The 27,999-nt window shown below is 56.4% G+C and overlaps 1 protein-coding gene across 2 annotated transcripts in view; it reads left to right on the plus strand.

Moving 5' to 3' along the window:
• TXNDC16 (thioredoxin domain containing 16) overlaps window positions 1–12,216 on the plus strand; it is a 47,436-nt gene extending 35,220 nt beyond the window's left edge. For both annotated transcript variants that reach the window (XM_075427209.1, XM_075427210.1), the window contains exons 17-20: window positions 4,381–4,519; window positions 5,114–5,274; window positions 7,129–7,319; window positions 9,326–12,216. In XM_075427209.1, coding sequence (XP_075283324.1) covers window positions 4,381–4,519; window positions 5,114–5,274; window positions 7,129–7,319; window positions 9,326–9,609 — 775 coding nt within the window. In that variant the 3' untranslated portion in view covers window positions 9,610–12,216. The remainder of the gene's footprint in view (window positions 1–4,380; window positions 4,520–5,113; window positions 5,275–7,128; window positions 7,320–9,325) is intronic.
• The last annotated feature ends 15,783 nt before the right edge of the window (window positions 12,217–27,999 follow it).

Below are 27,999 nucleotides of genomic sequence, written 5' to 3' on the forward strand. Positions count from 1 at the left end.
ACAGCCAGTAACACACCAGTCAATGATTTTCCTTAGTTTCTTGCAGATGCAATGCATCTCTGGCGTGTCTGAGGAGACATGGGCATTTCTGTGGTATGCACAGAGAAGAAAAATGCAGGTATCTTGGTAATACATCTGTATCAACCAAACTGGCCAGGCTTGTCCAGTGCTGGGGTGGGAGACCACCGGGCGATGGTGCAGAAGTCACAACCAGCAGCATCAGGGTGAAAAACCTGACACCACCACCCCCCTCCACGCCTGCTAAATGACTTTTCTCCCCTAAGGATCTCAGTCCAGCTGATAGAAGAGAAAAAAGCAAAGGAGGGCAGTGTGATCTTACAAAACAAGATACCAGCAGAAACAGCCTGTGTTCTCTCAGCAATGACACATGCAAGCATACACCTCCATCCTCCTGCTCCAGCCGCGGTCTGCGGCGTGCTCCTGTTTAGTTGGAATAGTTCATACAGTTTATATAGATATTCGTTCTGCCAAGTTTGGATTTTGGCTGTGATTTGTGGGTGAAGCTACTGTACATGGTCATCTTCGCAACTGTAAGTGGAAAGTAAACACTTACAGGAATTCCTTATGCAAGAGCCAGGCTCACTTCCCTTCTTAAGAAGAGAAAATCTCTTCTTCTGCTAAACGCTCAAGGAGGAAATGTTTCTGGCTCCCAGGTCACGGAAAGCTGAGTCCCCTCTTCCCAAAGAAAAAGGTGTACAAAATACACAAAGAATGTTGTTAGCAAAACTGTTTGCTCAGCAAGCACCTGCTTGGTTGGTAACTAATGAAAAAAGACTAAAGCGTTAAGGAAGAAATGCTTTAAATGAAGTCATTATTTATTTCTCCAATACTCAGATGTCATAGATTCCTGCCAAGTATTTGTTTGCAGATGTTTTTGATTGAAATGCAAGTCTCGTGTTACCCACCGAACGCCCCTGCTATATAAATAGAAAGCTATCATGAGCAACAATACAAGCACTTGGTACCGGTAAGGTGAGAAGTGGTTTCAGGGTAGGCTCTAGCTGTTAGACAAGGAATTTGTTGGCTTTCTGGCAGTGTGTGAGAAATTCCCCTGCCAAAGGCTGCTGACAAGTTGATCTGTTTAGACGTGGGGAGCAAGAGTCCTTACCTCCTCTGAGAACTGACCAAGCAGAGAGTCTCTTTAAGAACTGTGGAAGTTCAAAATCACCGAATTAAAAAATTCTCTAGGGTTTTACCATTCTTAATTGATGGCAAATACAGGTTAATTTGGAAAACAACAGAGAGGAAAGCTAAGGACCTTCCTAATAGATCAAAGCACTCCCAGCCACAGCCAGAGGTGTGAGACTCAACTTCTTTGAGTAGCAGAGCTGGGGAGTCCGGGCAGAAAGGGGAAAATCTTAGCTCAGGGCTGGATTTACGAAGATAAATTAAAAAAGCTGAAATGGCTCAGATAAATCCAAGAGCAGTTTAGCGATGGATTCATAACATTTGAAGGCCTGAGGAAAGTCCACGGTGATTCATTGCTGCTGCTCTTTATCAAGACATCGGTGCAGATCTGGGGTGCCCCTTAGAAATTTGCAGTGGGTGGATTCCTTCCAGACGGTGAAGTGCTGTGATGGGGGAGGTGAAAGGCCTACGTACGAGCTGAACATCATGGAAATGTCTTATCTGCAGTTCCCTCCGCTTGCTTTGTCATTGATGACCTGAAATGCCAAACACTGAGATTTTGAAAGCAAATTTGAACAAATCTCCATCCCATTCGGAACTGCTAAAATAAGTGTCCAAACTGAATTTGCCTGGGCAAACGAGGGAGGGAAGTGCAATTGGTTGTGACGTGACTTTTCTATGAGCTGCCTTTGCGGTAGGCTGAATCTGCGTTGCATCTTTCTCATGTGGAGAAAAAAAAAGAAGAGGTGGACCAGATAACTTCTGAAAAGGAAATCAAAGGCTTTCCACCTCCCCACCTCTGCAACCCAAAATGTCATTACATAGAATCATAGAATCACAGAAAGTTTTGGGTCGGAAGGGACCTCCAGAGGTCATCTAGTCCAATCCCCCCGCAGCAAACAGGGACACTGCTAACTAGATCAGGATGCTCAGAGCCCTGTCCAACCTGGTCTTGAATGTTTCCAGGGATGGGGCCTCCACCACCTCTCTGGGCAACCCGTTCCAGTGTTTCACCACCCTCATTGTAAAGAATTTCTTCCTTATATCCAGCCTAAACCTACCCTGTTTTAGTTTAAAACCATTACCCCTCGTCCTGTCACTGTTGTCTCTACAATTACACCTCACTCGCTTCCCCAGCAGTTCTGGTGCCACAGCCTTGGAAAAATTGCCAGCAGCCTTTGAAAAATAAACCACAGACACCTCCAAGAAAACTGTCGTGGCAGCTGACTTCCTCCGTCGCGCCCTTCCTCTGGGCACTGGCATCTGGAGCCTTCACGACTGAAGTTCCTCAGCCTTCCAGAAAGCTGCTGTCCCGTGTTGGTGTACCCCCTGCCCTTTCACTGCTCCGACTTCTCCTATTTTTGCTCTTTCCACCTTCTCAGCTTTTCTTTAAATAGCCTTGAACCCTCTTAACCAGAACAGCGTTGGGAAACAAAGAATGAGCTGGTTTCGCCGCCGAGGGTGCGTGTGTGGGCTGTGTGTGTTGCTCTAGCGTGGGGCTGGACTTCAGCAAAATTGCCCGTGTTCACCAAGCCAAAAATCAGATCTCCTGGAGCTTAGGTTGCATAGGTTGGTGTCCCTCGGATGAAGTCTGAGACCTGCTCTTTGCCTTGGCTTGGGAGGCAGAGTAAAGCCAGGTGGGTATTGGCACCACCCAGCCTTAGGTGTGAAAATGAAAGAGAAGTGCCAGCAGCTAGTTTAGACGGCGGTGTTGGGGATTTTTGCTGTGATTTAGCTGCTGCAGTCTTTTTGCAGAAGAAAGTGCAGTTTTTGTGTATGTGTGTGTGTGTATATTTAGCATCTGGTGCGGGCTGGGTAAGTGCTGGTTTCTTTGCAGGGGACGAGGGAGCAGGTCAGCCTCATCTCTCACTGTTGGCTCGGATCAGGACCGTGCAGGGGCTGGAGAGGGGGCGGTGGGGAATGTGATGGGCAGGGGAGGCAGCTCAGGACGCTTTCCTCCTGCACGTGCCTGTGCCTCCGTCGTGGTTTAACCCGTCAGCCGGCAACTCAGCACCAGCCAGCCACTCGCTCCCCCCTCCCCATCCCCCGCAGTGCGATGGGGAGGAGAATGGACAAGCGGGGAAACTCGGGGGCTGAGATAAAGAAAGTTTAATAAGACAACAAAGGAAATACTACTAATAATAACGATAATGATAATTTCTTTGGTCACAAAACTCTGGTCACAACAACCCCAGGCAACGCTGCAGGCTTGGGGATCAGTGGCTGGAGAGCTGGCCAGTGGAAAAGGACCTGGGGGTGCTGGTTGACAACTGGCTGACCATGAGCCAGCAGTGTGCCCAGGTGGCCAAGAAGGCCAGCGGCATCCTGGCTTGGATCAGGAATGGTGTGGCCAGCAGGAGCAGGGAGGGGATCGTGCCCCTGTGCTCAGCACTGGTGAGGCCGCAGCTCGAGTGCTGTGTTCAGCATTGGGCCCCTCACTCCAAGAAGGACATTGAGGGGCTGGAGTGTGTCCAGAGAAGGGCAGCGAGGCTGGGGAGGGGTCTGGAGAACAAGTCTGATGAGGAGCGGCTGAGGGAGCTGGGGCTGTTCAGTCTGGAGAAGAGGAGAAGAGGAGGCTGAGGGGGGACCTTATTGCTCTCTACAACTGCCTGAAAGGAGGTTGGAGTGAGGGGGGTTTGGTCTCTTCTCCCAGGTAACCAGCGATAGGACAAGAGGCAATGGCCTCAAGTTGCATCAGGGGAGGTTCAGACTGGATATTAGGAACAATTTCTTTACTGAAAGAGCGGTCAGGCATTGGACCAGGCTGCCCAGGGCAGTGGTGGAGTCCCCATCCCTGGAAGGGTTCAGAAACCATGTGGATGTGGCACATGGGGACATGGTTTAGTAGGAATGGTGGTGTTGGGTTGACAGTTGGACTTGATGATCTTAGAGGTCTTTTCCAACCTATGATTCCATGATAATAATGAATATCCAAACCAAACTATATACAATACAATTATTCTCACCACCCAATGACCACTTCGCATCCAGTCGTAGCAACAACTAAAAACATCAGCATTATCAGCGTTCTTCTCGTACTAAATCCAAATCACAGCAGCTGCTGGGAGGAAGATTATCCCAGCCGAAGCCAGGACAGCCTCTAAGAGCAGCCTGGCCCTTCCCTGCATCCCTGTCCCCGCTTCTCGCCGTGGGGCTGCCAGCTCTGCGCGCAGCAGATACGGCGCGTGCCAAATCCCCCGGCTGGTTCTTGTTACTGTCCCTCTTTTTCAGATCCCGTAAATACGCCGTGTCCCCCCCAGCCCTCCTCCTTGCCAGGAGCGGAGGTCGGAGCGTGGAAGGCATCGCTTTGTCCAGACAGAGCGCGCAGGACATGGTGCAGATGATCAGATATGAATCGCTGGACATTTTTGTAAGTAAAAAAAAGAAAAAAACTGTCCTTTTTCCATTGTGGTTGTTTGCAGAAGCACTGATTACAGCGTGGAGCTGCGCAAAATAAATGTTTGCTCGTTATTTCTATCATGCTGAGTTACGTTTGTTTTTAAATTTTATGGCTTGAATCAGACAGTGTGGACAGAAATCTGCTGTTTGCTGTGTGGTCTCGTGGGAGGAGACCCTGGGAGCCGATGGCCTGGCCGCTCGCTGGCTTGGCCTCTGGCAGGGTCTGCTCCCTGCCTCTTGCGCATGCCCTTCAGAGGCTGGTTATGGCCAGAACACGTGGAGCTGGGCTGAGCTGGCCTTGCTGCTGCTTTCCCTGCTCACACCCCTTCATCTCAGCGTGCACAGCTGCTCCTACAGACTTGGCTTGCGATGGGCAGGGTTGGGCATAGCCATCTGCAACGTGCACCAGAGCCCAGCACCCACACTTGTTTTCGAGCTGCTTGTGTTCAACATGGACCCCACAGCCTTGCCTAGCCCCCCCACCCTCACGTAAGGACAGAAAGTCTGATTTTATCCTGTTCCCTCCTCCCCATAAACCCCAACTTCTTGTTTTGATGTCTTGCAGCCAGAAATCACTGTGCAAAATCTGCCCCTCTACTTGCAACTCAGAAAGCCCTTCCTCATCTTGTTCAGCGATGGTGACATCGGTCAAATGGAAAGCGAGGAAATGCTGAAGCTGGCAAAAGGAAGACCCCGGCAAGCGTTTGTGGCTTGCTGGTTGAACGTGTGAGTGTCTAAAAACCTCTTTTCTTCTTTCCGTTAGCTCGCTCTTAGCATTTCAGGGCGACAAAAAACTGAGTCTGCAATTACTGAAAACACTGCCTAGCTGGTAATGTGATTATTGGGTCTGAAGTCATCATGAGTTGGGAGGTGGAATCCTTTAGAAGTGATTCAGTATGTATTCTGGGCAGCTGCAAAATTGCATGACAAAGTAAAATTCATAAATGTTTAATGGATTGCAGAAGTCATTTTCGGCAGAGTAAAATGGTCTCAAAGATATTTCACGGTAGCTTGAACCCTCTCTCTTTCTGGTGTTATTTGTATTTTTGTCACATGTGGGAGAAAGAATTGAATTTTCCCTCCTGGAGTGTCTTAAGGTGATTTTTCCACTGGCAATTAGAGGGATGCACAACAGGGCAATTACTGGTTGATGACTCGGAGAAAGAAACTTTGCAGAAGAAGGGACAGCCAGAATAAGCCCCATAAGGCAAACTTCAAAGATATCCAAGAAACAAAACGAATCCAGGAGCTAAGAAATAGGAAGTTGTAGGAGAAGGGATTTTTTTTTTTTTTTCACCCTAGTTGTGTTTTCAATTTTTCGCCTCTGTTTGTTTTGCCCAAGCCCGGAGACACCTCACTGTCTTAATCATAACCTGCTCTGAAGTCTGGGAAGCGCCTCGCGGCGTGGGCTGAAGTTTAGCTAACGGGGAATGCACATGTTTTCGAAGAGAAGACAATTTGTTTGCCAGTAACGCGCAAGAAACGAGAGCCCCTGGAACTTCCCCCACCTACACATCTGCCTTTGCAGATCTGACAGAGGGCGAGCTGTCCTTCGTCAGAGCAGAAGGCCATTGCCCCAGAAGAGAGCAGAACATGGCCGCTGGCTCGGAAAGCGCAGCACGGTCCTAGAAACCGTACCTCATTCCCACGGTGAGAGCCAGCTCGGACCTCGAGCATCACTCGCAGCCTGAAAATAGTGCCAGAAGGACTCGGCATCTTCGTGGGCTCGCTGTCGCTCCATCTCGATGTCCTCTTTTGGCTCTCTGTGTCGCGTGGGGAAGTTGCCCCTCCAGCTCCCGGGGCCACGGGGAAGCAGCCAGCAGCGGCCCAGCCCTCTGCATCGGCTCCTGCCTTTCCATCCCTTGTGGACTCAGCACGGGGCGATGGGTGGGGGGGTTGCGGGATCCCGCTCCTGTCTCACCTGTTCTTAGAAACTTAGGGTGGAGAACATTTCATGCCCTCCTACAGAGTTTGCCCCAGCTCCTCCTGCTCAAGGGTTTTGTTACAGGTCTAATCTGCCTAATCTGGTCAGGCATTGGAGCAGGCTGCCCAAGGAGGTGGTGGAGTCCTCATCCCTGGAGGTGTTTCAAGAACGTGTAGATGTGGCACTTGGGGACATGGTTTAGCAGGCATCGGGGTGTTGGGTGAATGGTTGGACTCGATGATCTTAGAGGTCCTATCTAACCTATGATTCTATGATTCTATGCCATCCGCTCCCTCTCCGCTGGACCCCAATGGCTTGCTTAAGGCACTGAGCTTAGAAATAAAGCGGTGAGTTTCTACAGCTGTCCCGCAGGCAGAACAGAATCACAGAATCACAGAATCACAGAATAGTAGGGGTTGGAAGGGACCTCTGTGGGTCATCTAGTCCAACCCTCCTGCTGAAGCAGGGTCACCCAGAGCAGGCTGTAGAGGACCTTGTCCAGGCGGGTCTTGAATATCTCCAGAGAAGGAGACTCCACAACCTCCCTGGGCAGCCTGGGCCAGGGCTTTGCTGGACGTGGCCCAAAGGCTTTGGTGTTCTCTTGGCTCTCTGCCCTGTTGTGCTGGTGAGCCAGTTGAATCTCCCCTTCCCCACAGGAGGAAGACTCCGGTGGGGCGCGGGGTCCTGAGGGCGTACTTTGCCACCATGCCTTCGCTGCCTCTTCTCGTCTGGGTGAACCTTCACGCCGGGGGTCAGGTATTCAAGTTCCCGTCGGAGCAGTCCGTCACTGAAATGAACATCTTGTCTTGGCTGGAGAGGCTAAAAGCAGGACTGGAGATTCCCAGCAGTAAGTGGACACACGTTTGTAACGTTCCTAAGCACACACTGGTTAGCTCTGTTCTGTTTAGGAGAAGATGCTACATGCAATAAATTGTCTGCCCTGGAATTTAGTGATGGAAAAACTAGCTACGCTAGTTTGAGCTGGAGAAGTACAACTAGTCCGGCCAGAAGACAATACCCGCACTCACGAGGTTGCTTCGGGAGTGTTTAATGTTCAGAGCCAAGCGTGAATAGTTCTAAATTGACATCCCTTCCCCGCGCTAATCCCCAAACCTGGCTGTGCTCTCCGGTTCCTGCAAAGAGACCTTCTGAAATTCAGCTTGCTAATAAAAAATTTCCTGACTCCCAGTGGTCAGCATAGCTGGCAGCTCTTTGGGCACCTTCCAGCATTTTTTGGGATGGGAGAGGAGAAGGAAGCTGGTGCTTTGCTGTGGCCTTTGGGACATAAAGGGTTGGCTTGTACCGTAAAGCCTTTCACTGCATCCCTCCTGCCTTGATCAGCCTGCTGAAGCTTTGGAGGAAGGCAGCACAGACATGCCTGCCTCATGTGTTATGTGTAGCCATGGGATGCTACGGGGATCTTGGGAACTGCCAGCCTGCTCCAGGAGAGGTGATGGGGTGACTCCGCTTCATCCTTGTGAGTTTTTGGAGCCTTTCAGAGAAGGTGTTTCCAAAAGCTGGCAGCAGCCTGGTGGGGTAGGATGTGTAGGCTCCTGCTGGAGCTGAAGGCACTATTGCACCAGTACAAGCTTGGGGCGGACCTGCTGGAGAGCAGCTCTGCGGAGAGGGACTGGGAGTGCTAGGGGATGACAAGGTGACCATGAGCCAGCAGTGTGCCCTGGCTGCCAAGAAGGCCAATGGGATGCTGGGGTGCATTAGGAGGAGTGTGGCCAGCAGGTTGAGGGAGGTTCTCCTCCCCCTCTGCTCTGCCCTGGTGAGGCCCCATCTGCAGTGCTGTGTCCAGTGCTGGGCTCCCCAGTTCAAGAAAGATGAGGAGCTACTGGAGAGAGTCCAGCAGAGGGCTGCGAGGATGGTGAGGGGGCTGGAGCATCTCTCCTACGAGGAGAGGCTGAGGGAGCTGGGCTTGTTCAGCCTGGAGAAGAAGAGAAGGCTGAGAAGGGACCTTAGAAATGCCTCCAAATATCTGCAGGGTGGGTGTCAGGAGGACGGGGCCAGACTCTTTCCAGTGGTGCCCAGCGACAGGACAAGGGGCAATGGGCACAAACTGAAGCAGAGGAAGTTCCAGCTGAAGATGAGGAAGAACTTCTTCCCTCTGAGGGTGACGGAGCCCTGGCCCAGGCTGCCCAGGGAGGCTGTGGAGTCTCCTTCTCTGGAGATATTCCAGCCCCGCCTGGACGCGGTGCTGTGCAGCCTGCTGTGGGTGACCCTGCTTGGGCAGGGGGTTGGGCTGGGTGACCCACAGAGGTCCCTGCCAATCCCTGCCATTCTGTGATTCTGTGATTTCTGACCCAGTAATCACTGGGAGAACCCCGTGAGCCCGCCGTCCTCCCACACCTCTTCCCATCGCCACTGCTAAAGGCACCCGGCTGTCCTGTCGGTCTCTAGGCAGGGACCTTAGTTTGCAGGGGTGTCAGGGGGGAGCTGACGGCTGAGCAGCTCACTGCATGGCCGAGGGCTGTGCCAGCCATCCCAGCCTCCTTCCTCAGGCTTTTAAGCGCTAAGAACCATGTGATCAGTCTTAAAAGCATAGATTAAAGAGTATCCTCACGTAACGGGGCCGCTTCCTCGCCGTGTAGGCAGCAATCTCCCCTCGCTCCTAACGATGTCGCAGCGATGCGCAGTTATTAACGCGGTTGGCCAGCTCCAGTAAACACTAATGCATCCCTGGCTGGTTTAATTTGGATGGTTTCCTTTTGGAGGAAAGAGAGTGATCTTTAAGAAAAGATCTTTGCTTTTGCATTCACTGGAAGGACAAAAAAAAGCTGTGATTCCTTTGAAAGGGAAATGTCCATGGAGTTAACTTATTAGCGTGGGGCTGTGTTTGCTTCTCAGGTACCCTGTCTGAGGAGGACTGGAAACCACCTCTCCCTGCCTACGACTTCCTCGAGATGATGGAGACAGCCATGCCCAAGCTGCCCCTCCATGGCTCCCACCGCCGCGGGGACACGCCGGCGCGGCGCCCGCCCGAGGGCCCGGGAGGGGACACCACGGTCCGGGAGGAGCCGTCCCAGGAGACCGAAGCGGAGAAGGTCGAGTCCCCTGGGAGGGACCTGAGGGGGACAGCCCCGAGGCTGGCGGCGAGGGAGAAGCAGGGCAAGAGACACAGCGAGCTCTGAGAGCTGGGCGTCCCCCTGCCTGGGGCACGGAAAGATGTGAGACAGCGCCCAGAGATCCTTCGCACTTTCCCAGCCCTCCGTGAGCCTTTACACCAAGGGCAGGAATGCTTTCAGCTGGAAATAATGGTGAAGGGATAGAACAGTTCTCCCAGGTAACCAGCGATAGGACGAGAGGCAATGGCCTCAAGTTGCATCAGGGGAGGTTCAGATTGGATATCAGGAAGAATTTCTTTACTGAAAGAATGGTCAGGCATTGGACCAGGCTGCCCAGGGCAGTGGTGGGGTCCCCATCCCTGGAGGGGTTCAAAAACCATGTGGATGTGGCACTTGGGGACATGGTTTAGCAAGCATGGTGGTGTTGGGGTGACGGTTGGACTTGATGATCTCAGAGGTCTTTTCCAACCTTCATGATTCTGTGATTCTATGAAACAGCCCCTATGTCTCTGTGCAAGTTCCCTGCCGGTCCTTCCGCGGCGGCTGTGCTTTCTGATGCCACAAACATGTCCCTGCACCCCACACCTTGCCCCCCAGCTGCTGTTGGGCACAGCAAGCAGGGAGAGCAGGTCTGCAGGGGGGGTTGCTGCGAGGGAGCTCAGCCCCGGAGCTGGGGGAGAGCTGGGGTGAGCTCACCGCGCGCCGTGGGCGCAACGAACCGCGCTGGAAAAGTCAAATCAGCGCAGCCCTGCGCTGTAGTTTCTGTATGTCTCACGTAGGCGCTGCGGCTGCCCCCGAGCAGGAAGGGGTGAGTGATTCCAGGATAAAAAGCACATTTCTCTCCCCTGCAGTTGCAGCAGTGACTCTACCGATGCGTGTCGGCCAGCCCTGCTCTCAAAAAGCGGTTGCATCTGCACTGTGTGTGGAGCTGGGAGGGCGAGCGTGTCACCCGCTCCAGGGCTGCTTCAGCTGGCACCCGCTTGTGTTTACACCCGACTTGTGAACCGAATTCGTGAGCGTGTTCATCTCGGGGGTAAGAGGAGTGTCTGGTTAAAGCAGCTTAATTACAAAGGCCAGAGCTCCGGTCTTCACAACAGCCATGAATAGCTGGGACAAAAATTTGCCAGCAAATCCCAAGGGCGGGCAGGTTGGAAGATGGCTTTGCTCAGTGCTGGCATTTTCTTGGTTACGTGCCCAGGGGGTTATTTGCAGCCTCAATTTTTCTTTGCTCTCGGTGACGGCAGCGATGTTGGTGCCTCCTGAGCTGGGGATGGTGCGGGGAGTGAGGTCTGCAGAAAGCCCAGCGCTTTGCAGTCGAGGGGAGGGAGATGAAGGGCAAGGTCGGCAGTGCTGGGGACAGACCCTTCCGAGGTGGAATGGAGCTGCTTCACATCCGTATCTCCATGGGGATAAGCAGTTTTTATGGGGCCAAGCTCTTTTCAGTGGTGCCCAGCGACATGACAAGGGGCAACGGGCACAAACTGAAGCAGAGGAAGCTCCAGCTGAAGATGAGGAAGAACTTCTTCCTTCTGAGGGTGACGGAGCACTGGCCCAGGCTGCCCAGGGAGGTTGTGGAGTCTCCTTCTCTGGAGATATTCAAGCCCCGCCTGGACAAGGTCCTCTACAGCCTACTGTAGGTGACCCTGCTTCGGCAGGAGGATTGGACTAGATGACCCACAGAGGTCCCTTCCAACCCCTACCATTCTGTGATTCTGTGATTCTGTGAAGTGGCTTCCCAGCCTCTGCCCGTGTCCTGGAGACAGCAGCAGGTCTGTCGTTCCTTGCTGGAGGAGCTCAGCCTGAAGGCCAGTGTGGGATGTGGGCCGGGAAGAGCAGTGCATTTGGAGGGAAGCTTTGTCTAACACCACCCGTGCCATGACGATCTTCCCACCCCCTTCAATAAACATCTGCTCCCGTCCACAGCGTCGCTGCGATGTGCCGGGAGGGTTGGATCCTCCTCCTGCTCCTCCTTACGGCTCTGAAGTTACTGGGGAGGGGAAGAACTGATGGCGAGCAACTGCTGGGAGCATTGTAATGTCTGTATTTCTCATCCTGTAAGCAGCCCACATGGTTGGGAGTATTTTAAAATGCCCAGAAATAGACCATTAGTCCTGGGCTCTCCTTGAAGCCCTTAATTGAAACAGACCATTTTTGGTTTTAATGACAGGCTTAGAGCCAAAATGTATGTATTTAAAGTCATAAACTGTAGCATGCAGATGGGAGCCTGCCGTCCGGCTGAGCGTTCCCAAGGGAGGGAGCAGGTCAGGGCGCGAGCAGATCCTCCGTGGGTTCCCGTCGTTCCGCTGCGGCGTAAGGTCGTTAGCACTGCCGGGCTCTACGAGCTGCACGTCGGTCCCTGTCCTGTCCATCGCTCTCCCACTCGGTGCGGGTGAAACGCGCTCTTTGGGCTTGTTGCAGACATCTTAAAGAAATTCTATCTCAAGTATGGTCAATGGGCATCCATCTTGGGCACAGCGTGGTGGGTGGAGGGGCTGGTGGCGTGGGCTGGGGTGGCCGGGGGGGATGCACCCCTGCGGGGACGCTGCCCCGGCCCCCCGGGCCCTGCCGCAGAAGGATCCCATCCTTCAGTAGGGTTTTGTAGGAGACGAGGAGCGTTCCCGCTCTTCACAGAATCACAGAATCACAGAATGGTAGGGGTTGGCAGGGACCTCTGTGGGTCATCTAGTCCAACCCTCCTACCGAAGCAGGGTCACCTACAGTAGGTTGTAGAGGACCTTGTCCAGGCGGGTCTTGAATATCTCCAGAGAAGGAGACTCCACAACCTCCCTGGGCAGCCTGGGCCAGGGCTCCGTCACCCTCAGAGGGAAGAAGTTCTTCCTCATCTTCAGCTGGAACTTCCTCTGCTTCAGTTTGTGCCCATTGCCCCTTGTCCTGTCGCTGGGCACCACTGGAAAGAGTCTGGCCCCGTCCTCCTGACACCCACCCTGCAGATATTTGTAAGCATTTCTAAGGTCCCCTCGCAGCCTTCTCTTCTTCTTGGCCGCGGGTCCTTTTTCAGTCCCGACCCTTCTCTTCGTGCATCATCGGGGCGGGAGGTTGTCACTAGGGGTCAGTGCCACATCTCGGTTACGGCGGCGAAAATCGCTGCCTCTCCCAGCGCTGCGGAGATGGACGCTGGAGCGTCGCCACCAAAGCGATGGGAACGGCTCTCCGGTGGGGTCCCGTGGGGATGGCGGTGGCTGAGGGGCCGTTTGCTCCCAGGGGCAGCGGCTGTGACAAGCCTGGGGTCCCGGCTCTGTAGGCTTCAGCCCCAAAATCACCAGTGGGATCCATCAGTCCCAGCCACCCGTCTGGGTTAGGGGTGCCAGGAGCCCCGAGCCGAGCCCAGCCAGCGGGTCCGTGCAGCTGCCGGTGACGGTGACGGTGACACGGGGAAGGGACGTGCTTGTCCATGTCCCACTGCTACTGGGTTAAACCGGGTCGGCAGCTGTGTTTGCTGGAGCTGCTGACTGTGAGCAGGTTTTGGACCACGTCAGGGTGCGTGGGCCTGGCTTTGAGTTTGGTGGGGGGATTTTTTTTAAATACAAAATGTGTTTTTCGTTGCTGAGTGCAAAGCAGGCACTTAGGGAAATCTATTGAAGCGTGTGTGTGCCAGGATATGTAAGGACAGGGAGAAAATGTTGTTGTCCTGTTGGGGACAGTTTGATTGTGGTCTGCATCCATTTTTGATAGCTACAGCTTTGGGGACAGAGAATATTCGGAGGGTGCTTGTGGCCTTGAGCGAGGGGCAGAGCAAGTTGGGCAGAGAGGAACCTGATGAGGTTCAACAAGGGCAAGGGCAGGGTCCTGCACCTGGGGAGGAACAACCCCAGGCACCAGTACAGGCTGGGGCTGACCTGCTGGAGAGCAGCTCTGTGGAGAGGGACTGGGAGTGCTGGGGGACGACAGGGTGACCATGAGCCAGCAGTGTGCCCTGGCTGACAAGAAGGCCAATGGCATCCTGGGGTGCATCAAGAGGAGTGTGGGCAGCAGGTCGAGGGAGGTTCTCCTCCCCCTCTGCTCTGCCCTGGTGAGGCCCCATCTGCAGTGCTGTGTCCAGTGCTGGGGTCCCCAGGTCAAGAAAGATGAGGAGCTACTGGAGAGAGTCCAGCGGAGAGCTACGAGGATGAGGAGGGGACTGGAGCATCTCTCCTCCGAGGAGAGGCTGAGGGAGCTGGGCTTGTTCAGCCTGGAGAAGAGAAGGCTGAGAGGAGACCTTAGAAATGCCTCTGAATATCTGCAGGGTGGGTGTCAGGAGGACGGGGCCAGACTCTTTCCAGTGGTGCCCAGCGACAGGACAAGGGGCAACGGGCACAAACTGGAGCAGAGGAAGCTCCAGCTGAAGATGAGGAAGAACTTCTTCCCTCTGAGGGTGACGGAGCCCTGGCCCAGGCTGCCCAGGGAGGCTGTGGAGTCTCCTTCTCTGGAGATATTCCAGCCCCGCCTGGACACGGTGCTGTGCAGCCTGCTCTGGGTGACCCTGCTTGGGCAGGGGGTTGGGCTGGGTGACCCACAGAGGTCCCTGCCAACCCCACCATGCTGGGATTCTGTGATTCTGTAGGGATACAGCTGCAGTGTGGTGGAAGACAAGGCTGTAGAGGGGAGGAGGTGTGCAGGAGAGGACATCTCCCAGGAGGGAGATGCTGCGAGGCCAGAGCGGGGGCACGGGAAGGACGCGTCTGCCTGTGCGCAGGCAGCTGCTGCGCCAGCCGTTCCTGGCAGCGCTGCCAGGATGTGAGCAGGACGGAGACCTGGTGGGCTGGCTTGCGTCTCTTGGGCTCGTCGGTGCCTGGTGCCATGCGGGGACCGGGTCTGGCAGGGATGGGGGATGGTGGGGACCAGTCACTCCATCCCATCTGGTGGTTCAGCCTGGCAGAGATGCCTTCCCTTGCCAGCAGCCGGCAGGGCAGGGTTGTCTCCAACCGGTCGCGGTCCCTGCCACGGGGCACCCTGCCAGGGGGCACCCTGCCATGGGGCACCCTCCCCTGCCACGGGGCCCTGCCGGCAGTGACGGAGCCGCGGCTGGGGCTGTTTGCCCGGAGGTGCTGGGTGAGGCTGGTCTCCCGTCGAGGCTTTCTCGAATCGCCTTGGGCAGGCAGACAGCCAAACCTCAGCCCACTCGTGGGGGCATCCGATTTTACAAGGGTGATGCAAACCACCCTGGGGCTGTGGTCCCAGTGCGCTTGGCACTGCCCGAGGGGATGGGAGCAGGGTCCTGTGGCTCAGCAGTGCCTGGGGTCCCCCTGCCCAGACCTGGACCAGCTCTCTGAGCCCGCCTGATGCCCTTGGTGCCTGCTGAATTGGGGCAGGAGTGGTGGCAAGGAGCAACCTGGGGGGAATCTGGAGACAGACAGACAGATGTTGGTCCAGGGGTGGGACGGGAAGCAGTCGGTGTCGTGTTGGCACGGCTGGAGGTGGCAGAGGAGCTGTGCTGGGGAAGGGAGGGTGCGGGAGCAGGATGGAGCTGGGATGTGAGATAAGGGGTGGTGGCTGGGCAGGATAGGTTTCCTCGTTGCGTTGGGTGGCTCTTCCGCCTGGCGCTTCCATTACTAAAAATACAGGCGTGCTCCTGGTGCAGGCCCAGGGCAGGTGCCCACAGCACCCAACCCCGAGCTGCCCGCGGTAGCTTGCAGGGTGGCTGTGCCGGGGCCTCCATCCCTTCTGCCCCATGCTCAGCATGGGCAGGAGCCGCGTCTCGAGGGCACCGCTGGCTCCATCCTCCCTGGAGCTGGCCATCTGCAAGGAGCTGGGACGGGCAGCCTGAAGCAACTCCTCCTGGATCGCCTTCTTTTTGTATTTTCCCTTCCCAACAGAGAGGAGCTCCACCTCCAGCATCTCCTTCTGGGACTACACCCACGTCTGCGGCGCCCTGCTCTGTCCCCAAGCCGGCTGATGTGGGTGTCCACGCAGGGACCTCGCTGCTCGTGCCGCTGGCCGGTCGGGGTGGCTCTCACACCTAACGGGTGAAGTCAAAGGCCAGGCTGGAAGAACAGCAGCCACAATGGACCATCCCATGGCGTGGTTTCCCCACGGAGAGTGGAAGCCCCCGGGGTTCCGTGGGGCTGGGAATGGAGCGGTGGTGGCATGTCTCCCGGCGCCACATCGCTGGCTCCATTGTTCATTGTTCCCTCTTGGCTCAGCAGAGCCGGCATGGGGACAGGAGGCGATAAGGGGGGAGAGGGCACCGCTCCGGTTCCTGCTCTCCGGCAGGTTATTTCCCCACTCACTTGACCTCTCCTTAGGTAAACTCAGTGCTTTGCCTCCCTTGGAGTTTGCTTTGCTCTCCCACACCCGTCCAGCACGGCACGGGGAAACCAGCACGGCTCTATTAATAGCCCGTGGGGTTGCCAAATCCCTTCTGTGTGTTGAAAGAGCGGCTGCAATACCATGATTCAGCCCTCGGTGGTAACACACGGGCCAGTTCCCCAGCGGGGCCATGCTGGGAAGGCTCCCAGTTTGGCTCCAGCCTGGAGGGCGATGCTCGGCTCTCCGGCGGGGTGAGGAGGTGGGGAAGGGCCTTTGTTCCATCAGCCAGGGATTTCTTGGCTTGCTTGCAACACAAATAGTCGTATCGCTAAGCCTTGGTGGTGTTCCTCTCCGTTGGCAGCTGCCCAGGCTCACAGGCTGGACTCACTCTGCACATGGTCCCACAAAAACTGAAAACCAGGACCCCTGGTGAGGGCAAAGCCATGGACCCGTTGCAGAATCATGGAATGGTAGGGGTTGGAAGGGACTAGTCCATCCCCCATGGGATGAAAGCCATGGTGTCCCTGGCCCAGCCTTGCTCCATGAGTGGTCTTGGCTGGAGGAGAGCGGGCAGCAGAGCCTCTCGGTACAGTGTTTGGAACATCTCCTCAGGCCTCTTTCGGGTTGTAAGTCTTGAGGTCTTCTCTCCCACCTATGCTGGGGAGTAGGAGCTTCGGAGGGCTGGGTTACCCTGGAGAGGTGCTCTGGGTGACTCTCTGCGCACCCTGGACCTGCTGTGGGGAGGTGGGTGGGAGAAGCGGCCCATGGGGAGAGGTGGGATCCTGGATGTGGAGGTAACCACGGGGCTCCATGGAGGATGATATGGCTGGGAGAGTTCAGCTTTGCATGGCAGTGAGCAGAGGAGGGAGCCCCAGCTGCAAGCAGGGCCAGACACAGACACCAAGGCAAATATTTGGAAAGGCAGTTACTGCCCAAAAATATCTGCAAATGCTTTCAGGAGCAAAGCTGGAGCAGAGTATGTGGGCAGCAGCGAGAGTCCCACGGCCCGGGGCAGCTCCCAGCACAGGGGACATTTATTACCCTTCCAATGGCAGTGCCTGGGGTCTATAGGACTTCTTTCGGCTGAGCTTTTTGGAGACACCCCACGCTCATTCACCCTGAGGAGGTGAAAAATAACTTCTTCTCCCGTGTCGGTACATGGATGCTGAAATGTGGGTGACGGCATCTGCACGGTCTCCTGGTTTTCTCCCAGGAATCAGCACCTTTAGGTTCAAATTCAAGTGTTGAACTCCAGCTAGGAGAGGATATTGGAGAGCCTAAAGGGATTAGCACCAGCTGGGGGGCCTTAGGCAGGGTTCCCCATCCCCACAGACCTACCCAAACTCGAGTGCAGCAGAGCAGGAGCCCAGGTGACAGCTCGGCCCCGTCACGGGGGAGCCAGATGTGCTGCTGGCAGCTGCCCACGGGCAAACCCGCTCCCCTCGGGATGGCAGATCCCCGGGGAAAAGCGGGGTGCGTGAGTCACCTGGCCAGGTGCGGAGATTTCGATGCCGTTGTGAGACATGGGCCTGGTGTCCGGGTCGCTTGGGAGGTGTCTGAGCTCGGAGGTGGCAGGGAAGGCACCGTCCCCTCCCAGTGCTTGAGCAACCCGAGTCCTCAGGGACGGAGCTGCCGTGGCAATCTGCCCTGCAGCGGGGACAGGAGGGTGCTGGGGTGGCTCACGGGGACTTGGGGATCCTGGCAGAGTGGCTCTGATGGAGTATGTCCACTGGAGAACCAGTCTGACAGCCGCAGCTGAGCTTCAGCCCTGTCCTTGCCAAGCACCCAGGTGGCCTCAAATCTTGTCCCCGAGTCCCCAGTCCACCCACCATCCCCAGCAGCAGCCTGGCCAGACAACCCTGGGATGGGACACGCAGGAAGCCCCAACAGTGACTGTCAGAGCTCCGCTGCCACCAACTCCACTGGCAGAGACCCTTCTGTGGTGGGACCCCACGGTGAGGACCCAAGCCCCCCAAGCTGGGGATCTGGGCACAGCCTGCTCGGGGGCATCCCGCCAAGAAGTGCCTGAGGGTGGGTTCAAGGTCCCTGGGGGCTGTGTCACGTGTGTAAGGGGGGTAAAGGCTTAGGGGTGCAGCAGATCCCCACTTCAGAGACCCAACTTGGAGCTCCAACCAGCTCGGAAAACCTCAGCCAAAGCCCCTGCCCGCTCCCATTGAGCTGGAGCTGGGCATAAACCCGAGCAGGCAGTGGGGAGAGACACCCAGGACATCTGGGTGTGATTCCTCACCGGGGTGACGTGTCCAGAGCCCTAATCCTGCTTCTTCCCGAGCCGTCCCTGGGCTCCGGCGTTGCCCTCCTGCTGAACCCCCCTGCCTCTCCCCAAACCCCCGCGAGCTCCCCGGGAAGCGCACAGCTCCTGAAAGGACACACGGTGTCGAAACCCATCTCCCAGGCGTGGGAATGAGCTAAGATGACAACCGGGGTGTGGACGACTGCGCTGGCCACCGTCCCCTGCCGTGGTCCCCGCCCTGGTGGCACTTGTCCTTCCTCCCCGCTGCCTGCTGCCGGCCCTTTGCGCAGAGCTGCGTTTCCCTGAGGTTCATCAGTCGTGCTCTGAGCTGTCCCCATGTGCAGACCCCAGGGTCCAGCCTCTCGTCCCCCGTTCAGCACGATGCCACCTCCCCCTGGTGCCCTTAATGAAGAGCGTAAAAAAGATGACCTTGCGACCCTCCAACACACAGCCCTCAGGGGCTCCGGCTCCTGGGGGACGCGGAGGGCAGCTGAGGACCCCAGAGGGACAAACCCCCAAAGCTCCAGGCCCCTCTGTAACCTCTTGATCTTCCCCTCGGGAGGAAGCAGTGAGACACGGCAGGATCTGGGTGCTTCATTTCTTCTTCTCTGCAGAGGACAGGCTGAGCTCCTCACCAGGGATGCGCTCAAAGTTCTTTAGAAACCTTAATGACGTGCTGGCAAAAGCTGTGACTCCACACTGGGGCTGGCTGTGATGGTGGTGTGTCCCCAGGTCCCACCTGGCTCTCAGGCAGTGGTGCTCCATGTTCCCACTGATCCTTGTCCCTGAGGGATCAGCAAAACCCAAGATCCATGAAGAAAAAGCCGCCAGAAAGCCAACCTGTTCATTTATCCTCACGCCATGATTCACGGCAGGGTTTGAGTCAGGAGCTGGGGACATTTGTGGCTGCCAGGTCAACCACGGTGCTGCAGCCTCGGGCAGTCGGACATTGGAGCAGGGCTCGGAGACTGGTCCTAAGGGGCTCGGAGGTCCCAGCACCCATGCTGGGGATGGGTGATGTCCTGTGTGGGACCCTCACCGTCCCCGAGGACACCAGGATGGTCCCACCCAGGGGCTGTATCTGCAGCAGAGACCAACAGCACGATCGGGCAGGATGGGGTTGGCATCCAACCTTGCCTCTCCCCGTCCATCTGGAGGGACACACAGTCCTTTCTCCCAGTTTGCAACTGGTGGGCTTGGGGTTTTCGGCATCGGAGGCAGATGGGTCCCTCACTCCTTGTGCCTGGTTGTAGCAGGGCTGGGATGCCCGGCAGGGACTGTCCCCAGTGCTTGAACTGGGAAAACGGGGATCTCCCCGGGACCGAAGCTGTGGGGAGTGAATCACAGAATCACAGAATCACAGAATCACAGGATGTTTGGGGTTGGCAGGGACCTCTGTGGGTCACCCAGCCCAACCCCCTGCCCAAGCAGGGTCACCCAGAGCAGGCTGCACAGCACCGCGGCCAGGCGGGGCTGGAATATCTCCAGAGAAGGAGACTCCACAGCCTCCCTGGGCAGCCTGTGCCAGGGCTCCGTCACCCTCAGAGGGAAGAAGTTCTTCCTCATCTTCAGACGGAAACTGGGAGGGCGGGAGCGTGATTCAGGCTGTGTCACCCCAGGGCAGCGCTGCACTGGCCGGAGGAAATCCCTCTCGATTCACGGCTTGGGAAGTCCTGTGGCTTATCGGGACCGCGGTGACCTGGCGATGCCACCCCACAGCGGAGACGGCTCTCGGCGACGGGGCACGGCCAGACGCCAGCGTCTCCCCCCGGCTCGCCTGCGGCCGGACGGCGAGGACGCAGCAAAGCGGCGAGATGCTGAGGGCGACGCGCGGGTCGCCGAGATGATGCATGGGCTGAGTAAGAGAGAAAGCCGGGATTTTTCACCAGGAGGGATTTCTCTTTTGAGAAGCACAGCACAGGCCGTTCCAAGAGCTCAGCTCCACCTGGGGCGAGATCTCCGATATCTTCTTTATCTGGGGAACGGGAAGGGCTTCACAGCACAGCCCAGCCGTCCCCGGCTCCCCGTGGCAAAGCTTCAACTATTCCCCTGGCAAGCTGTGTCCCGTGGCACCGGAGGAGCGGGTCCAGCTGGCTGCTCTTCCCCCCGTGCTGACGGCCCCAGTGACCCAGCACCGCTGGGGGGGCTCGGGAAGGACACCCCACCGCGTCCCCCATCCCCGCGAGGTGGGTTTCCCACCTGTGGGTACATCCCTGGCTGGACGCCGAGCTCCTTGCTGGGGGGTGGTGGTCCCTTCCGAAAGGGTTGAGTTTGGGGGGGGCTCCCGGTGAGTGCTGACCATGTCCAGCCGAGGTTGCTCTGACTTGCCCTGTCCTTGGGCTCATTCCCTAAATCCCAGCAAGTGTCTGCTGATGGAGACAAGCTACAGAGAGACGTTCAGTGTGAGCCAGCACGCCCAGCCTGACATTCCTCTCCCCAGACAGCTCCCAGAGTACATCTATGTTGTTAAGGATATGAGTTAAAGCCATTTAATTGCAACCCTCCTGCTGTCCATTTCCTTTGGACTTCCTTGGCTTTCCATGATTTTTTTCGCTTGAGCAACATCCCTCCAAGATCCCGAGGATGGCTGAAAATTGAGTCATCGGCAGCAAGGACTACTTAGCCCTGCTCTCCTCTCTCCTGCGCCACGGGTCTTCCCTGATGCTCCATGGCACGTCGAGGGCAAACTCCTCTGTGCATCCACCCTCCTGCAGCGGGTCAGGGATTTCCAGGGAAAACGAGTGCTCTGGCCGTGCCGGGAAGCATCCTGCAGACTCCCAGGAAAACAGGGCTGGGCTTTTACCCTGGAGGGTTTTGCTCACCCTTTGCCTACAGCCTGCCGAGCCCGGTGACAGTCCCGGCTCCGATGGGGACGGCATCCCTGCCACCCAGCCTCAGCAGGGAGCAGGGCCAGTCTCCAGAAAGCCAACCGTGTCCTGGGCTGCATCCAGAGCAGCGTGGCCAGCAGGGCGAGGGAGGGGATTCTGCCCCTTTACTCTGCTCTGGTGAGACCCCACCTGGAGCCCTGCCTCCAGCTCTGGAGCCCCCAGCATAGGAAGGACATGGATGTGTTGGAGCAGGGCCAGAGGAGGCCACGGAGATGATCCGAGGGCTGGAGCACCTATCCTCCAAGGACAGGCTGAGGGAGCTGGGGCTGTTCAGCCTGGAGAAGAGAAGGCTCCGGGGTGACCTTAGAGCAGCTGCCAGTGCCTGGAGGGGCCGACAGGAAGGACGGAGAGGGGCTTTTCACAGGGGTGTGCAGTGACAGGACAAGGGGGAACGGCTCTAAACTAAAAGAGGGCAGGTTTAGATCAGATATTGGGAAGAAATTCTTCCCCATGAGGGTGGTGAGGCCCTGGCCCAGGTTGCCCAGAGAAGCTGTGGCTGCCCCCTCCCTGGCAGTGTTCAAGGCCAGGTTGGATGGAGCTCTGAGCACCGTGGGCTGGTGGAAGATGTCCCTGCTCATGGCAGGGGGCTTGGAACCAGATGATCTTTAAGGTCCCCTCCAACCCTGACCATTCTATGATTCTATCATTCTATGAAATTGTCTTATTTTACCCAGCCCAGTCCCCCCGTCTGGGCTCACTGGTGGTGTCCCAATGCCTGCTGCAAAACATGGGCCTGTTAATGTCCGCAGTGCCTGCACTCACCTGAGATTTTTGGGACCCATTTGCCCCAACTCTTCACCCAAGCCCTTCCATCTGCTGCTTGATATGAAGGATATGAGGTATTTTTCTTGGACTTCTCCACTGATAGGCCCCCTCTGTTTTCTTGCCCAAATAGAGAAAGATATTTTTTTGTTCCTCCAAGCCTGCAAAATCCATCTGGCAGCGGCTGACACTGCCGCTGTCATCATGTTATTCTCTGCAAATCTCAGCTCTTGCTGATTGCCCTTTGCTCTCCTGTCCGTTGCCTTCTCGCGGTGACCCCCGCCTGCCCTGTGCCGCTCCAGCGCCCTCCGCATTCGGCTGCGTGGGTTTGTTCCAAACCACGGCAGCCGTCGGTCTGCGCTGGGGCTGGCTGGAGGTCCCACAAACCGGGGAGGGACACGCTGCAGCGCTGCGGGCTGGCAGGGAGCTTTCAGGCCACTCCTTGTCCCCCTCCATCCTGGCTGTCCCCCGGCGTGCCAGCCCTTGGGATGTGGCTCCTTCTGGGGGGCAGCCCTGCTCCCCTCGGCTGCTGCAGTCCCCTACGGACCCCCTACGAGGAGAGGGATGTCCCCCTGCAAGGACAGGGACCCTCTATGAGGCCAAGAGCACCCTACAAGGGACTTAGACCCTCTGGAGGGATGAGGACCCCACAATGATCCCTTACAAGGACAGAGAACCCCACTATGAGAACAGAGACCCCTGTAACAGGACCAGGACCCCACAGTGACCCCCTAAAAGGACAAAGACTCCACAGTGGCCCCGTGCAAGGACAGAGACCCCGAACATGTCCCCTGTCAGGTCTGCTGCTCCAGCAGCCATACGAACCCCCAGGCTGCCAGCACCCTTCCACTCCCAGAAGGGCACCAGTGGGTCCAAGCAGGGGGAAAGGGCAATTAAATATGATTTTAAAAATGCACCGGGTGCTGCTGTGCAAAAGCAAGGCTCAAAGCAAACACGCCCGCAGGAAGGAATCCTTCCCAGCTTAGCGTGTCCTGCTAAAAATGCAGAATGACTTCAGAAAAATGTGAGAAAACATGAGCTGATCCCCCCATAGAGAGGGGAAAAAAATAGAGCAAAGCAGCACTGTGATGGTGTTTGCTGACCGGACCTGTGTCCTTGCCCTGGGAGGGGATGGGGACTGCGTCCGGGGGGCTTTGGGTGGGCTGGGTGGAGGTGTGGGGGCATCGGCGGCCGATACCCCTGAGAGCATCGCTGCAACGCCCGGGAAAAGCTGATCTCCCTTAAAAAGCTGTCAGATGCCGAATATTTACTTGAATGCTCCCAAACATCCTGCAGAAGGGATGCGCTGCATCGGGGCCCTTCACCTCCCTCTCAAAGAGATATTATTGATGATAAACTTTGTGAACCTTCATGATTTATTCTAATAATTACATCTCATTAATCGAAATAATAAATAATGAAGAGAATCAAGAGGCTCTTGCGTAGCTATTGGAGAAGCATTTGGCATCGCGGCTGCTTGCAGCTGAGCCCAGCTGCCCCGCGGCGCGTCCGTAGCTGGTGCTGGTGGGTTCCACCGGCACAAAAACGCGGTGTCCGGGGAGGAAGAGCTGGCCCCGGTGCCCTGGCTTCCTCAGGCAGCTCCACCAAGGAGGAAAGTGCTGAGCGAGCTGCCCCGGGAAGGATGCTCGTGGTGCTTGGTGGAGGGAAGGAGCTCTCAAGGGGGTAACCGGCTGCTTGAACCAGCGGACGTCCTGCCCTGGGTTTCCTGGTGTTTGTTTTCGACCCCTGAACCCCGTCCAGGCAGGTCAAGGGCTCTGCGTTTTGCTGCCCTGGGATGGCCCCAAACCTCCAAGCAGCGCGAAGCCTCCAGCCCCCGGAGCATCTTGCAGGAAGCGCTCGGCTTTCCTGGCTGGTTTCTCTGCTGAAGCTTGGGAAGGCAGAAGGCAGTGAGCGGGGGGGCTGATGGCAGAGCACTACCCGCGGAGAAACCAGCCGGGCTCGGCAATTTCCGATGGCCAAACACACCGGGACAGAGCCTGGAAGCCTCTCCGCTGTCCCCTTTCTCCTTTCCCTTTTCTCTTGCCCCCTTCCTCCCATCCCCATGCCGTTTTGCAGAGCTGCGGGAGGTTTGCAGAGGCTTGGTGCTCCTTCTTATCCACGTCACGGACGTGGTCCTGCTGCAGAAATGAGGGACGGCGGTGGCCTTTGCTGGGAACAGCCCCAGGGAACCAGGGGACATCAGGGACAGCGACGACCGGGGCTACTGCGGGAAGCAGGAGCTCTCTCGCGAGATGCAAGAGGTTTCCAAAGCTGATCCCTGATGCGATCGCTCCAAGGCCCGTGGACCCATCGGCAGAGCTCCTGAGCCAGGGCACGGGTGGCCCCTGCTTTCCCCAGGCACTGGCCATGCACCGGTTCACAGAATCACAGAACCACAGAATGTTCGGGGTTGGCAGGGACCTCTGTGGGTCATCTACTCCAACCCCCTGCTGAAGCAGGGTCACCCAGAGCAGGCTGCACAGCACCGCGTCCAGGCGGGGCTGGAATATCTCCAGAGAAGGAGACTCCGCAGCCTCCCTGGGCAGCCTGGGCCAGGGCTCCGTCACCCTCAGAGGGAAGAAGTTCTTCCTCATCTTCAGCTGGAACTTCCTCTGCTTCAGTTTGTGCCCGTTGCCCCTTGTCCTGTCGCTGGGCACCACTGGAAAGAGTCTGGCCCCGTCCTCCTGACACCCACCCTGCAGATATTTATAAGCATTCATAAGGTCCCCTCTCAGCCTTCTCTTCTCCAGGCTGAACAAGCCCAGCTCCCTCAGCCTCTCCTCGTAGGAGAGATGCTCCAGTCCCCTCATCTTCCTTGTAGCCCTCCACTGGACTCTCTCCAGTAGCTCCTCATCTTTCTTGAACTGGGGAGCCCAGAACTGGACACAGTTCAAGAAGGATGAGGAGAGATGACGGTTCCCTGAGAGTAAGGGCTGAGGGCTCATCCTCACGGAGCTACGGGTCGGTCCAACCTCCACAGAGCCCTCAGCGAGTCCTCACAGCTGTAAACGAGCATTACCCAGCCCCGACTGGAGGAGAAAGGTCTTTAGCAGAGGAAACAGCAGCTGCTCATGACAAATAAATGTTCTCTCGTGTATACATCCACTCGCATGACAGGCTCCATCGCTCTCAATTAGCTGCGTGGCCAGAACTCTGGTAGCACGAATATCCGGGGATAAACACAGGGAAACCAAACAGCCCTGGAATGGCTTCTTGTAAACACAGTTACTTGTCTTTTTAACTCTGTTCAAAACGCTGTCTGCTTTGACATTTCACATCTGTCCTGGCCAACACCCCCTCCTTCTGCCTCCCCCCGCCCCCGGAGAGATAAAACCTTGTCCCTGGCGTGCCATAGCAGCGGTGTTGGGGATACTGGGCTCCCAGTAAATGGCATCCTGAGTGGTTTGTATCCATCCTGGTTCTGCCAGCCATAGCTATGCTGCTTAGTCAGCATCTTCTGGGTGGTTTCTAGGGCTGAAGGTCCTGTGCAGCCTGCTGTAGGTGACCCTGCTTCGGCAGGAGGGTTGGACTGGGTGACCCACAGAGGTCCCTTCCAACCCCGACCATTCTGTGATTCTGTGATTCTGTGATTCTGTGATTCTGAAACTACAGCGTAAAGGAAGGAGGTCAGTGAGGATGCCGGTCCTGGAGCAGGCTTGGGGAGAGCGATGGGCTCAATGAGCTCTGGGGGTTTCTCCCAGCGCCATTTCGGTGCCTCCAGGAAGAGGTTGAGGAGGCTCAGAGAATCTGTCGAACTGAGCTTGGCACTATTCACCATGTTAGAAGAAATGGAATACATTTGAAAGTAAGCTATAACAATAAGATTATAGTATTATTAACTGGAATGAAATCATCAGTAGAGTTCATTTGGAGTTTATTTGGCACCTATTTTAAATGCAGGACTCAGGAGCGTTGTGGTAAATTCCGGGACTTGGGTCTATGTGTTTTGTTCTATTCTGTGTCGATGTGGCAGGCAGGGACATGGTTCAGTGGCTGACTTGGCAGTGTTAGGTTTACAGTTGGACCCGATGATCGTAGAATGATAGACTCATAGAATGGTTTGGGTTGGAAGGGACCTTAAAGCTCATCTGGTTCCAACCCCCCTGCCATCAGCAGGGACATCTTCCACCAGCCCAGGGTGCTCAGAGCTCCATCCAACCTGGCCTTGAGCACTGCCAGGGAAGGGGCAGCCACAACTTCTCTGGGCAACCTGGGCCAGGACCTCACCACCCTCATGGGGAAGAATTTCTTCCCAATATCTAATCTAGATCTGCCCTCTTTTAGTTTAGAGCCGTTCCCCCTTGCCCTATCACTGCACACCCTTGTGAAAAGCCCCTCTCCATCCTTCCTGTCGGCCCCTCCAGGCACTGGCAGCTGCTCTAAGGTCACCCTGGAGCCTGCTCTTCTCCAGATCTTAAAAAGATCAAAAGATCTTAAAAGATCTTAAAGGTCTTTTCCAACTTAAACAACTCTATGATTCTATGAGGCGACGGGGAGCCGAGCCCTCTTGCCGGGCATCCCTGTGGCGTTGTGCGTCAATCCTGCCCTGTCCCCAGCATCCCAGCTCAGCACAGAGCCATGCAAAAAAAACCCCAAACCCTAATTCAGCAGCCAGGAAGGGCCTGCTGGGAAAAGCCCGGCTGGAGACGTTTGCACCTGGTGGGTGCTCTTTAGAGCAGCCGGTGGGAGAGAGCAATCTGGAGATGCTCAGCGCGAGGAAGAGCTCCACCCGCCCTGCGGGACCCTCGCTCCAGGCTCCTCTCGGCACGGTGCCGGCAGCGCAGGGCTGGTGGTGGGAAGAGAAAGCTGAGCCAGAGCAGGGATCGAAAGCTGCCAACGCCAACAGGAGCAACGCCGGTCACAGCTGGGAGCCGGAGCCCGGAGGCAGCCAGCAGCTTCAGGCTGGCAGAGGCTGGCGCCCTGGGGCAGAAGCCATCCCCAGCCCTGGCACCCGAGTGGTTTTCCCATTAGTATTTCTCCTTTTTATTCACTTTATTATTTTTGTGGAGTTTCCCCAAGCAATGCAGGGTGCTGGGGGAATTGCCACGGGAGGGATGCGACTCCCATGCTGGGAAGAGATGCTCCTGGAGCACGGAGGGGAAACTGAGGCAGAGAAATGCAGCGTGCCAGGCTCACATGGGTTGGAGGGCTGGTGCTTTGACCATGACAGGGCCTCACTCACAAACTGACTGCTCAGCGAAACAGGTGTTTTTTCTTTTTTTGGATGGTTTTTATTTCAACCACAAGCTTCCACCTTCTGCAGCTGGGGCAGCTCAGTGGGAACCGCAGCGAAACCCGAACAGGCGGTGGCTGCTCTCAGCCGCGGCGCTGGGACCCAAAACCCGACACAGATTTATGGTCTGACTTGCTCGGAAACCCTGGGGCCTTTCCTCTCCTCCTCGCATGAGCTCAGCTCACGAGGCTGCGGACGGGGTCCCCTTTTTACCTAATAAAGGGGGCTCGCAGGCGAGGTCACAGCGCTTGGCACGCGGGGCGGCGAGCGATCCACGGTGCTCAGCGATGCCTCGTCGCTTTTACGGCCTTTTTAAAAGCCAGATGCTTGACACTGTTTAGTCTCTTGCCTTCAAAGGTTTAAATCACTTTGGGAACCGCACCAGTGCTGGCAGATCTGCGGCATTTCCCTGCGGGTTTGACGGGCGCGGACGTTTCCACATTTCAGGGAAATCCGGTTAAAAAAAGCAGCTCGGCATGAGAAACCCTTGTGACTTGCAGGAGCCTCCCCAAACACGTGCCCACCTCGGGCTTTCGAGTAGGGACCCAGCGTGCCCCTTCCAAACCTCTCACGGTGCCTTTGCCCCGGCCCCCGACAAAACCCGTGAGCATCAAGGAAGCTCGGTCCAGCCCTCGCCGCCGGCTTCTCCCCCTCGGGGAAAGGCGACGTGGTCTCCCTTCATCACGCGTCAGCTGTGGGAAGAGGAAAAACGTTAGGAAAAATTCCTTGACTGAAATTTTTGGTGGAGTCCCCATCCCTGGAGGGGTTCAGAAACCGTGTAGATGTGGCACTTGGGGACATGGTTTAGCAGGCATCGGGGTGTTGGGTCAATGGTTGGGCTTGATGATCTCAGAGGTCTTTTCCAACCTGAATGATTCTGTGATTCTAAGAGCCGTGAGTGTGAATGTGTATTATCGCATGCCTCATCTGGATGCTCTGAAGGGGGAGGACTTTCTGCAAGGGTGAGTTATGACAAAAACCAGGGAGAAGTGGTGGGTACACTGGCAGGCTGTGCTGCCATCCAGCGAGACCTGGATAGTCTGGAGAGTTGCACACAGAGGAACCTGATGAGGTTC

Source organism: Opisthocomus hoazin, chromosome 7 (genome assembly GCF_030867145.1).
Source record: "Opisthocomus hoazin isolate bOpiHoa1 chromosome 7, bOpiHoa1.hap1, whole genome shotgun sequence".
NCBI lineage: Eukaryota > Metazoa > Chordata > Aves > Opisthocomiformes > Opisthocomidae > Opisthocomus > Opisthocomus hoazin.